The 13,168-nt window shown below is 42.2% G+C and overlaps 1 protein-coding gene across 4 annotated transcripts in view; it reads right to left on the bottom strand.

Moving 5' to 3' along the window:
• Positions 1 to 55: 55 nt before the first annotated feature.
• The window catches only part of PACRGL (parkin coregulated like), a 14,413-nt gene continuing 1,300 nt past the window's right edge, over positions 56 to 13,168 (bottom strand). For 2 of the 4 annotated variants that reach the window (XM_083630817.1, XM_083630819.1), the window contains exons 2-9: positions 11,174 to 11,252; positions 10,881 to 11,038; positions 9,660 to 9,727; positions 8,825 to 8,915; positions 5,944 to 6,078; positions 1,934 to 2,041; positions 1,349 to 1,429; positions 56 to 816 (exon numbers count right to left, since the gene is read on the bottom strand). In XM_083630817.1, coding sequence (XP_083486943.1) covers positions 760 to 816; positions 1,349 to 1,429; positions 1,934 to 2,041; positions 5,944 to 6,078; positions 8,825 to 8,915; positions 9,660 to 9,727; positions 10,881 to 11,038; positions 11,174 to 11,225 — 750 coding nt within the window. In that variant the 5' untranslated portion in view covers positions 11,226 to 11,252 and the 3' untranslated portion in view covers positions 56 to 759. Of the gene's footprint in view, positions 817 to 1,348; positions 1,430 to 1,933; positions 2,042 to 5,943; positions 6,079 to 8,824; positions 8,916 to 9,659; positions 9,728 to 10,880; positions 11,039 to 11,173; positions 11,253 to 11,849; positions 11,987 to 12,061; positions 12,170 to 13,168 lie in introns of those variants that run through there. The other 2 variants (XM_083630816.1, XM_083630818.1) reach the window with 2 other exon arrangements.

Genomic DNA, 13,168 nt, shown 5'->3' with positions numbered 1-13,168 from the left:
GTTCAGTTTGTTTTTCCAAAGGGCTTGCTTACATGGAGTCAACATTCACAAACACTTTTATTAATATATAAGTTTTAATACTTGAAGCATATTTTAGTTGTCTTTTAATACTTGGAATTTCTATGTTTTCAAAGCAGAACAATTTGCACTAAAAGAGGACTCAGTTCAGTGAAACACATTTTATATATTTTCCTATCCAGAACCTTTTGGGAAAGAAGGCTTTTGCCTAGACACTATAAAAGTAATTTTCTCTATGGACACAGTAGTGAGTTAGTTCTTGGTCAAAATAAATTAATCATAGCACAATCCAGGCAAAGTCAAACATCTTTAAATCCTATTGATTTTAACTTCCCACTGAAGTCAGCATAACTTTTAATAGTGATTAACTTATGGTTGGATTGTGCCTTCATTTCTAACTCACTGCAGTTACTAAACATACCTAACTATACCCAAACATGTAAACACAGCAAGTAAGTATTAATGTTACTGTTATGGTTATAGTTTACAAAACTGGGTAATCCCTATTATTGACTGTAATAAACCAGACAAATTGATTTGCAATTCCTGGCGGAAGTACTGGAACAAGTATCATTTCTGGTGTTTTCCATAATTTACATGTCTTGAGCATATTCACTCTTAACATTTGTCCTCATTTTTAAATATTGATCCCCGTTTCCCTAAGACATTCCACAGCAGTTTAGTATGGGGAAGATAAGTAACACCGAAAAGTTCCGAGGAGGCTCTTCATCACATCTCTCTTTAGGAGGAGATTGAACAGTAAGTTGGAATTTTAGCTTTTATAACCGTCAAACTTTCCTGTTGATAAAAATGAGAATTTAATATGGTAGGTACTAGGTTTATGCTGAAATAAACTGTATCAGAAATCAAAACGGGTTCAGAACTACAAACATGTAGAAGGCAAACTATGATTATCTTTCCTTCGTCAACTGGTATTTTAGACCAGGGATAGACAATATGCCACCTTCCAGAGGTTCTGGGATACAACAGCTACCATCAGTGGCTGTTGACCATGCTGGTTGGGGCTAATGGGAATTGGAGTCCACAGCACCTAGACAAACATATTGGCTGCCTCTGTTTTTGGCTGCTTTGTTATTATTAATGCAGAACCATCAATACGCATGGAATTTTTGTATTGCTATTTTTGTGTTGCTCTCCAAACTATGGAGAATTGCAAAGTGGAATTGTAACTTGATTGTGCATCATCAGAGTATGACAACTTGACTGCATGTGATGGATTTAACCTAACACTATGAGATAGCGAAGACAACAGGAGAAACAAATTCTGACCTAGGTATGTCACAGGAGCGGACCAATCAATTGAGCTTACCTTCCCACCATACTGCTCCAGCTTCTGTAAGGCATCTGTAGTTTGCTCTTTGTACTTTTTGCTCATCTGTCTCTTTGAAAGCTGTGGCAAAAGTAAAATACAATAGTGGGTTTATTTGTTGAACATAGCTGCAACGTCCTCCTTTGTGCCCATTACATGGAGAAGCATCAACCAGATTGTGAATAATGCATCCTGGTAACAATGACTGATAAGAGGCATTCTTAATTTCACAGATTCGGAGGGACCGTAGCATCTTTACACGTTCAGGCTTCCGCAACTTGTGACTCAAGAAACTGAATGCAAGTCCTAACAGGAGCAGCCGGATAAACTTTATTTTGCTGCTTGCATGGAATTGGAAAACTGGGACGGGGGCTATCAAGCACCTTCCATGCTGCAAAACATGGCTGAAGGAGCATCTTCAATAGGCATGCCACAAGCCGTGTTCAGAAATGTGAAAATGCCAACATGCTATTAATATATTAGCCCATGGAATCTAAATTATGATGTGCCACAAACTGAAACAAAATGCTTCTCAGGATACAAGAATACAAATACAAGAAACCCACTGCCAAATATTGTACTCACACTTGAAAGTAGATGTTTCAGGTGATCATTAAGTGCAGGGCCAACAACAGCACTCAGTTGTATCAAAGCGTTCAGTCCCCTTTCAAATACCTCGCCATCTGAATGGGCCTTTAATAAGGGGGGAAAACAATTGACCAGACAAATGATTAGCCCAAAGCATGCACCAAACTGATTGTTCTTATGCTCCAGCATGGCAAGATTGAAAAATATTTATCTGGTTTTTTACTCTGCAATATGCAACACTGTTTTAATGCAACCCATATGTATTCACCAGCTTCAGATAAACACGTTTAAATATTCATCACAACATAATTCTATGTATGATTACTTAGAAGTAAGTCTCACTGTGTTCAACTGGACTCACTCCTCAATACCCTGTTTAGGTTTGCAGCCAAGATCTAACCATAAAAACTATTTACTTTGTCTGCAGAAACACTGACAGTAAAACTGCAGTATTTAAAGTCTTCAAACACTTTGAACAAATCCCATTAGAAGCACTGATAGCTAACCCCTTGCAATTAGGCAGTTGCTGTAATATTATTCAATTAATTACCAGAATGTAGATTAAGTGGAGTTAGGCAACATCATCAGGTGCTAATTGTTTTAAAGGGTCTTTTGTCCACAACTAAAACTGTATTTTGCATCTCAAGAGTACTTGGTAAGGCCAGGGTTTTGACTGATTGTGGGGAGACTTCTAAGCCAATCATGCATAGAAGGTCCCTTTGGACATTTCTATGCAATGTGGGATTGTCAGGGTGGAGCGGATTGCACTCATGGGGATGTTGGAGGCCAGACGAACCCACTACACATTTTTGGCCCTTACATGTTCAACATGAGCGTCTAAAGAGGGCTAGGATCATAAGTAATGCTTCCTCAGTTTTAATAACAAATGATCACAAACCACCAAAAACAGGTATTGCACCACACAGAAGCTTAATTAGCCCGCAGCTACTACAAAGAGACTTCCCCAATACATTTACTGACAAGCTGCACAACCCTCTTTCACCCCACTTTTATTTATATCCCGCCCTCCCCAGCCGAAGCTGGGCTCAGGGCGGCTAACAACAATCAAAATAATCCAACATTCTAAAAACATTCATTATAAAATTAATTAAAATCAAATTAAAATCAAATTGATGGCAACTATTAAGCAAAATTCTGTGCAGATTGCCAGAGGAGGGGGTCAGGCTGCGCCCTGACCAAAGGCCTGGTGGAACAGCTCTGTCTTGCAGGCCCTGCGGAAAGATGTCAGGTCCCGCAGGGCCCTAGTCTCTTGTGACAGAGCGTTCCACCAGATCGGAGCCACAGCCGAGAAAGCCCTGGCTCTAGTTGAGGCCAGCCTAACCTCTCTGTGGCCTGGGATCTTCAGGATGTTTTTATTTGCAGACCGTAAATTTCTGTGGGACATACCAGGAGAGGCGGTCCCGTAGGTACGAGGGTCCTAGGCCGTATAGGGCTTTAAAGGTTAAAACCAGCACCTTAAACCTGATCCTGTACTCCACCGGGAGCCAGTGCAGCTGGTATAGTACCGGATGAATATGATCTCGCAGCGAAGACCCCATAAGGAGTCTCGCCGCGGCATTCTGCACCTGCTGGAGTTTCTGGGTCAGTCTCAAGGGCAGCCCCACGTAGAGCGAGTTACAATAATCCAGTCTGGAGGTGACCGTCCGGTGGATCACAGTGGCTAGGTCAGGGCGAGAGAGATAAGGAGCCAACTGCTTAGCTTGGCGGAGATGAAAAAATGCCGCCTTTGTTATAGCTGTAATCTGCGCCTCCATAGAGAGGGAGGTATCGAAGATTACACCCAAACTCTTAACGGACGATGATCCAGGAGGTGGGACAAATTAGGATTGTGCAGCCTGTTACAGGCAAGCAATGTAAACAGCAGGTGGAAGCGACCATGGTTTACAGTGCTCACAATGTAGGCAGGAGGGAAAAGAACAAAAAAAAGTGGTGGGATTTTAATACTGTAGTAGTTTTATGTAGTTTTTATGTAGTTTTATGTAGTTTTGTAGTAGTTTTGTAGTAGTTTTTATGTAGTTTTATGTAGTTTTTGAATTACATTGTTCTGCATGGAAAAATGACAATAAAGATATAGTATATCGTACTGCTGTGGCACGATGGGATGGGAATATTTCTGAGTGCACTTGGATTGCACTTTCAAATTCAATCCTCTTTCAATTCATTTTATTATTATTATTAGCTGCTGAGCAGGGATCTCTGCATTTTGTCCAGGTGCAGCACTTGGCATCTGCTTCTTTAAATTATGAGTGGTGTTCAAGTTTTACTTAAAGTAAAACTGTTGAAATTAATGGTTCTAACGTGTTCATGTTTATTAATTTCAATGGGATTACACTACGTTAATAGCAGTTGTAATCCAGATATAATATAGCACGAGCAGTCTAAATTGCTGAAAACCCCTAGAGCAGGATTAAAGTCCAGATCAACTGAGCCATCTGTGGGTATCATTTTATCTTCCATATAACTTTAAGTCAATGTTTTGTGCACACGTTCCGAGGATTCTCGCCAATGTCGATTAAACTGAGAATGGTTAAAACCATACATGGCTAAACAAGCTTGCTTGCAAGGGTTCCTCCATGCCTTGTGAAGACAGGTGAGTCGGAGGCTCTCTTATAACACTGCAATTGCAAAGAGGGAACAATGTTCCCTGCCCCTCCTCCAAGCAGAGACAGAAGTGTGCCCCTGTGTCTGCTGGAGTTCCAACCACTGGGGCAAGCATGGAGATGAAAGGAGCACACCCACCCGTAGCCCTTGCAGGAAGAGACAGCAGAGCCACACTGGGGGCTTTTAACTGCATCTGTCAGGTTTTGAGCTCCAGCCACCCGGCAGGTGCCTTCACTGTACCTCACTAGTTTTGAATTGTACTTTATACATATTGCAAGCTACCACGTGACGATTGTTTTCAAAAAGCAAATTATAAATCTATCTAATCAATCAATCAATATATCTGGGCAGAAGAAATACAGTGGTACCTCTTGTTGCGGACACGATCCGTTCTGGGGTGCCGTTCACACCCTGAAAAGTCCGTAACCAGAGCGGCGCTTCTGCGCATGTGCGAAATGCGATAGAGGGCTTCTGCGCATGCGTGAACTGTGCAGAACGCTTCTGCGCATGCAGCAAAAACCGGAAGTAAACACTTCCAGGTCTGCCGTGTTCTTAACCCGTAGAAACGCAACATGAAGTGTTCGCAAGAAGAGGTATGACTGAATGGACTCTGCGCCTCTTTGGAGCTCAGAGCTCCAGCCATCTAAAAGGGGGAGAGGCTGCCCACAGCACGTCACTGCCCCTCTCTGGCTTTGTGCTGGACACAGAAGGAGTACCCTGGTTTGTCATCAAACCTGTGCTGTGTTTCCAAATGCCACACGAGGCCAGGGACAAGGACGCTGCTCTCTGGGTAGGGAGATCATAGAATCATAGAGTTGGAAGAGACCACAAGGGCCATCGAGTCCAACCCCCTGCCAAGCAGGAAACACCATCAGAGCACTCCTGACATATGGTTGTCAAGCCTCTGCTTAAAGACCTCCAAAGAAGGAGACTCCACCACACTCCTTGGCAGCAAATTCCACTGTCGAACAGCTCTTACTGTCAGGAAGTTCTTCCTAATGTTTAGGTGGAATCTTCTTTCTTGTAGTTTGGATCCATTGCTCCGTGTCCGCTTCTCTGGAGCAGCAGAAAACAACCTTTCTCCCTCCTCTATGTGACATCCTTTTATATATTTGAACATGGCTATCATATCACCCCTTAACCTACTCTTCTCCAGGCTAAACATGCCCAGCTCCCTTAGCCGTTCCTCATAAGGCATCGTTTCCAGGCCTTTGACCATTTTGGTTGTCCTCCTCTGGACACGTTCCAGTTTGTCAGTGTCCTTCTTGAACTGTGGTGCCCTAGGCTTTGCAAATATTTGGGCCACCAAGGCCACCTAAAATTCATTGATCCCTGAAACTTTACAATACGTTGTGTATATGAGTTCACAAATGGGAGAGACATACCAGAGCAGCTTTCAGTACTGGAACTAGCCGTGGCAACAGCGGAATGGCTTTCTGAGCGGCACCTGCCACCAAGAGCAATTCTTTAAAGCCCTCCTTGGATACAAATGTGTACGGATGCCTTGTTTCTCTTAATCCCTGCCACAGAAATAAAAACAACATCATAGTAAGCTCCACCTGCCCACCATCTCTGCTGATAAAAATACAAATACCTCAAAAAGAAGTATATTATACTCTTTTCATTACACACATTCAAAACACACTTGTGCCACCTTGTGGCTCCATCGAGCATAACGGCGTTAAGCAAATCTTACATACCGAAATTTCTCAACATGTGTACAGTGGTACCTTGGGTTACATACGCTTCAGGTTACAGACTCCGCTAACCCAGAAATTCTACCTTGGGTTAAGGACTTTGCTTCAGGATGAGAACAGAAATTGCGCGGCAGCAGCTGGAGGCCCTATTAGCTAAAGTGGTGCTTCAGGTTAAGAACAGTTTCAGGTTAAGAACGGACCTCCAGGACGAATTAAGTACGTAACCAGAGGTACCACTGTATTTTCTTACTTTCATTTTGTTTATCCATTTATTTCTACATTTATTCAGGAACAGTACACAATCCGAATTATTTCTAGGCCTTCTGCTTGTGCTGTAACAGGTAGAACAGTATCCTGTAGAACTCCAACAAAACAACTCAACCTCAGCTGCCACTAGACAACCATAACTCCTTGACAGAACCCTATTTAGACACTCCTGGACATGGGGAGTTAAGGGCACAACTGACTGCTAGTAGCCCCCTCCACTCCCAAGTCCTGAAAAAGGCTTCTGCCCCACAGTGTATAAGGGTATCTCTGGAGAAATGTCCCCAGTGGCTCAACAGTTCCTGCAGCTGAAGCTCAGGAACAGGCAGATTCCAGGACTGAATGATCCACTGCAGCCTCAGAAATCATGGCACACCAGATTATTTGTTAGGGATGTTCAGAAGTGTTCTCTCTCTTCACATATCAGAGAGAGATATTTGGAAAGCCTTTAAAAATGTAATATTCAATTTGACACGCTGTTGAGGCTCAAAATATATGTTTGATGTGATTCAATTATTGCTTATAATTATAGATCTGCACACTCTTAGTAGATGCAGAAGATAAATGAAACATGCCAATTATGTAATTTGGATGGGTTACTGAACAAAGCAGACACCAAGAGCAAACTCCTATCTTTGGTAATTGACTTCCAGGCTGTTTCTTCTAGGAAGTGAATTCAGTAGCACACTAAAAAGGCCTTTCTTGTCGGATGGAACTGAGGTCAGATTTAGATGTTCAACAGGATATACTGCACTGCACACCCAAATGCAGTCCTGAATGAACCATACTAATCAAGATAATATATACAATTCAGAAATAGGGCTGAGCGAAGCATAGCCAATACTGAGAAGCAAATATGGAGTATTGCTCTTTTTGGAAGATATGCAAAATGCACCTGTGTAGAAGGCAAGACCTCTAGCAAACGTTTTTTCCTGCTCTTGGCTATACAGCTGTGAAGCGCAGAACACTATTTTAACTTACTGGAACAGCTAATAGTAAACTAAATTCAGCAACAGCTATACTGAAAAAACTATTTCAAAACAGCAAGTGAGCTGCTTAGAAATTTAAAAAAATATTGATAATAATAGTAATTTATTATTTGTACTGGGACGCGGGTGGCGCTGTGGGTTAAACAACAGAGCCTAGGGCTTGCTGATCAGAAGGTTGGTGGTTCGAATCCCCGTGACGGGGTGAGCTCCCGTTGTTTGGTCCAAGCTCCTGCCAACCAAACGGTTCAAAAGCACGTCAAAGTGCAAGTAGATAAATAGGTACCACTCCGGTGGGAAGGTAAACGGCGTTTCCGTGCACTGCTCTGGTTCGCCAGAAGTGGCTTAGTCATGCTGGCCACATGACCCAGAAGCTGTACACCGGCTCCTTCGGACAGTAAAGCGAGATGAGCGCCACAACCCCCAGAGCCTTTTGCAACTGGACCTAATGTTCAGGGGTCCCTTTACCTATTATTTGTACCCTGCCCATCTGACTGGGGCAAGCCAGTCTGGGCGGCTTCCAGTAGTAAAACATTAAACCTTAACAAGCTTCTTAATAATAATAATAATAATAATAATAATAATAATAATAATAATTTATTGAGTGTTTTTATAAATGCTTTTATATAAATAAACAAAACATTTAATATACGGCTCACCAATTATCCATGTGTGACAATGAAGTATTTATACAAAATTGTTAAAAAGTATCACAACACAGGGACAACATGTTTAATTTTTACATATATATAAAGGATAAGCACATAGGCCTGGGTTTGTGGCCAGTGTTAATGCAGGTAGCTTTTTCTTCCCTAACCTACTTTCCCATAGAACAACAGTTTGTGGGCAATCAACAGAGACCATGCAGAGTTATGATGAGGAAGAGGGACAGGTGGCTCAGTGGACCGGAATACTACCAGCTTGCTATATTTCTGGATTCTGTATAGCCAAGAGCAGGTTTGTGTCATCTGGGCAGCCCAGGACCTCCATATAGACTGCCCAGGCCTGTGTGCAAATGAGGTCACTTCAGGGCTGCTAATGCAGCGGTTTGACTTCACCCCGGAGGCACACAGTCTTTGCTTTTCTTCAAAAGATTACTTACACAATATCCCCAACTTTTTAATCTATTAAAGAGGAGAGTTAACAGTCTGGTACTTTGCTTTAAGCTACTTCCAACTTTTCGTTCCAATTTAAATGAATTCAGCCGGAGTATTTGGTTTATGGATGACCAGCACATTTAAAAACAACAAATTATCAAAACACGCAACATAAAAGGGTAGTTTCAGCTTGATTCTGAAGAAATAGAGAAAAACGTTCACCTCTGCCAAAGTTATAAGAAGAGGATCAAACTGAAGCGTTTCAGGACGACAATCCCACTGTAATTTGTGTTTTACAGAGCCATGAACTAACCTGAAACAGAAAAGTTAAGCATCAACGATAAGGCATGGTTGTACTGATCCTACTTCATGCAGAAGATCCTAAAACACTGTTCCAAAAGAACTAAGCCTGTGTGAGTTCAGGTATATTTTGTAGGATGCTTGGAAGCATGGTGCACCACCAATTTGGAACAGACTTATTAAAAATGTAAGACTGTCCAAGCAAAAAAGATTGTATTATTTTAATTGTAAAATAATTATTTGTAAATAATTATTTGTAAAATAAAATTATTTTAATTGTATTATTTTAATACAATTATGGACGATATCCAACATTTGTCATACTCAGACAGCATGGCCAAAGGTCAGGGGTCATGAAAGTTACATCCAAAGAGCCACAGGTTAACACTCCTACAGTAAAGGATTTTAGCGCAAGTTCACACATGGATATTCATCATTTGATAGCGACAGCATGAAGGGTTGGTGTCCATGTCCAGCAGCCAGATAAAACATCATCGGTAGTACATTCACCATGCATATCATGCTTTTGAATAAAAAATGTTCACACGTCCTCCTACCAGTTATGAACTGAGGGACATGCAATACCTTAGTGTCATTTCCATTAGCAATATTGAGTGACGCACCTGATAATGCCTTCTGAACATTTGTTCTTATGATAAGCAAACCAAAGGTCTTCACAGAATGTTGACCAATAATACAAAGCCTATTGTTTAACTAAGTTCCTTATGTTCACCCACTTCTGACCAGCAAGTCTTACCTGCAAGGAATTCCTCCTTTAGAGTAAATGGCAGCAAAGGCAGAAGGCGCTCTTGATTGACCACCAAACTAGAATAAAAAGATGAAAGTGAGTTAGTCAGCCAAGAGGCAGATAAGTTCAGTTGTATTTATTTTTAAAACCTGGAGATTTACCCAGTCAAAAAATGCTTTTCAAGACCCATATTAATTCAAGATTCATTTAAATGTCCTTAAATCTCTCCTACTAAAAGCAACAGGACTTGAAATGCTTAGCTTTGATTTGATCTCAAAAACGACATATATACAACAGTTTGAATAGAAGGTGTAAAAATGCAAATTTAATTAATCTGAATGCAGAACAATAAAAATAAAGAATAAATGTGTATTTAATGCCTGGAAAACCACCCATAATGACAAGCAGAAATGCTTCACTTTTACAAGAATATCATAATTTACTGCATGCATATAAGAACAGTCATATAAGAGTCACTTCTTTGTTGCTGAGAATGTACTTTTATTATTTGGGGAAAAAACAATTTTCAGAACTTTCCAAGTAAATTATAGAACTTGGAAATATAGACATTATGAAGTCTTGCCATTTAGTATTCACTTTTGTCACCTGAGGCAGACACGGTTTTACTCAAGGCAACCATTCAAAGAAATGCCATCATAACCAGCAGTAAAGGTAAAGGACCCCTGGAAAGTTAAGTCCAGTCAAACGCGACTATGGGGTTGCGGCGCTCATCTCACTTTCAGGCCGAGGGAGCCTGCGGCTTTACAAGGCAAAATCCACTAAAACTTGTGACTGCAGATACAGAGAATCCCAAACCAGGGTTCCCAAACTAAGGCTATATTTTACTGCATACCCTGGAATTTAGAGGTGCAAGAATGGGAACTCAGCTGAATTTCCAAACTTAAGTGTCTGCCAGCAAAGTTGCTTCTAAAAATCACTTACAAAAAGCAAGTCAGCCAAGAAGGAATGATCGTGGGCAGATGGCACTGAATGCCGAGTGACTGTTGTGGGGACGGAATGAAAAATCAAAGGGTGGGAATGGCAAGGAGTATTCTGGAGCAGCAGAGATTTGCTCCCCAAATTTTGATACCCCTAACTCAGTTCAGCAGAGATTGTGCTTATCACCTTATTTGCCCTTTTTCTCCACATTTTTTAAAATCACCTGCATAATTTGCTGACGAAATGGGCTAACATCTTTATGTAGCCACCAGAAGTTCTGCCTGTACTTACCGGATCAATTGTTTTGGGATTAAGTCTGTCACTGGGCCTGGGCTGCGGCTTAATTACAGGATCTGGGGAAGTCGATGAAGTGGGTAATGGCTTTCTTTTCTGTGTCACAGTTTTCTCAGCCATTTGAGAACCTGAAGACATTCTTTTTCCACTACTTCCTGTGGCACCAAAAACAAAAAAGACCCCACAGAAGAAAGCAGGGATGGGATTTACATTCTTAGTGAAAAATAATTTGTATTATAAGGCAGGTAAATAAAACACAGTTCAGCTGTCACTGAACAGGAAAGACATACCACTTGCTCCATTTTTCAAACATGTGCCTTCACATTTCTTGGTTTGCTGCATACCTCCTTGGGAGGTATGTAGAGACACCTGAACAAAGAGAAATTGATACTGGTTGGCATCACTTTGCATTTGTATCCTGGTAGCACAACTTCTTAAGGGACTGTTCAAATAGAAGGGCTATTAAACAGAAGAAAATCTGCATTTTTAAGAGTCCTGTCGATCTATGGACATTTGAAGAAATCCCTGCAGAGTTAACCAAAAGGGGATTATTTTCTGTAAATGGATCTAAGGCAGGTCTTTTATGGTACAAAGTATTTAAAGGCAAACCCGCATTTACATGTGTTCAATATTTGCACAACGGTGCACACATGCATTGCACCAAACCCGGAAGTGACCCAATAAGTCACAAAAAAGGGTGGAATGTTGCAGGACGGAACAGGATGCTTGCAGGCTTCTCCAATGGTGATTCAAATGTGCCATGGAATGTAAATGGATGGGTGCCTGTAGCAACATTTCTATATCACCCTTCATCCAAGGATCACAGGACGGTTTACAATCTCAAAACACAAAAGTCCGTAACATAGAAGCACACGAAAGTATTAATCAATATCTAACTTTCGTAGCTACAATCTTAATCACATTTACATGGAATAATGATGTTTACTGCCTCTTGCTAATACTAACTCCGAGTCATGAAATGAAACTGATGGGTAGGAGATTCCGGACAAGCAGTAAGCCTTATTGCCGCAATATGTGTTCTCGCCGGTGGTGTAGTTGAGTTTCCCAATTTTTGGGGAAATTGCAGACGTCAGAACTGTCCTGAGACCTGTGGGTATAGGGCGGTGAACAAATTTAATTAATCATCATCATAATTGGCCTAGTTATTATGAACTGACCTTTTAAAAGGGTGAAGCAAATTCACAGAAGATACAGCTAACTGCTACTGATAGGGCCCCTGAACATGGAGGTTCTTTCAACACCAGTGGCTGGAGGCGCACAAAGGTGAGAGGATCTTTATGACTATTAATTAAATTTGTTTTACCGCCCTATAGCCGCAGGTCTCGGGGCAGTTCACAAGATAAAATAAAAATATAAAGATACAAAGTAAAACAACCCAATAAACGCCCCACACCCACCCACCAATTGGATATGGGGCATTGGATATGAATCGGCCAAAGGCCAGGTGAAAGAGGAACGTTTCTACCTGGAGCCTAAAAGTGTAACACAAAAGGCTCACACCTGGCGTATGGGCTCCCCTGTGCAACCTGGCAGGGAACCTGACACTGCAGTAGACTCATCCAGCAGAGCACCTTCTTAGGAGCATAACAAACCTTACCGATTCCCAGCGGAGCTCAGCGCCAAGAAAATAAATTAATAATAATAATAATAATAATAATAATAATACAGTGGTGCCTCGCAAGACGAAATTAATTCGTTCCGCAAGTTTTTTCTTCTTGCGAGTTTTTCGTCTTGCGAAGCACGGTTTCCCATAGGAATGCATTGAAAATCAATTAATGTGTTCCTATGGAGACCGCCTTCAGACCAGGTCCGGGGACAGACTGTCCCCGGACCTCTTCTGAAGTCTGGCGGGGGGAGAAGGACTTTTCTCCCCACCGCCAGCCTTCAGAACAGCCTTCTGACGGCTGGCGGTGGGAAGAAAAGCCCTTCTCCCGCCGCCAGCCTTCAGAAGAGTTCCCTCAGAGCTGCCTAGGCTGCGGATAGCACCCTGCTGCCCGGCGTGAGGGGCGCTCTGAAGCAGAGCGCCCCTCGCGCGGGGCAGACATCTGCAGCTTGGGGAGCCCTGCAGGCGTTCCCCACAGGGCTCCCCAAGCTGCGGATAGCAGCCTGCTGCCCCGCGCGAAGGGCGCTCTTAAGCAGAGCGCCCCTCGCGCGGGGCAGACATTCGCAGCTTGGGGAGCCCTGCAGGCGTTCCCCGCAGGGCTCTCCAAGCTGCGGATAGCAGTCTGCTGCCCCACACGAGGGGCGCTCTTAAGCTGACATCT

Source organism: Podarcis filfolensis, assembly GCF_964270895.1.
Source record: "Podarcis filfolensis genome assembly, chromosome: 9".
NCBI lineage: Eukaryota > Metazoa > Chordata > Lepidosauria > Squamata > Lacertidae > Podarcis > Podarcis filfolensis.
The sequence above is the reverse complement of the archived record's forward strand: the minus strand, read 5'-3'. Positions and strand labels throughout refer to the sequence as shown.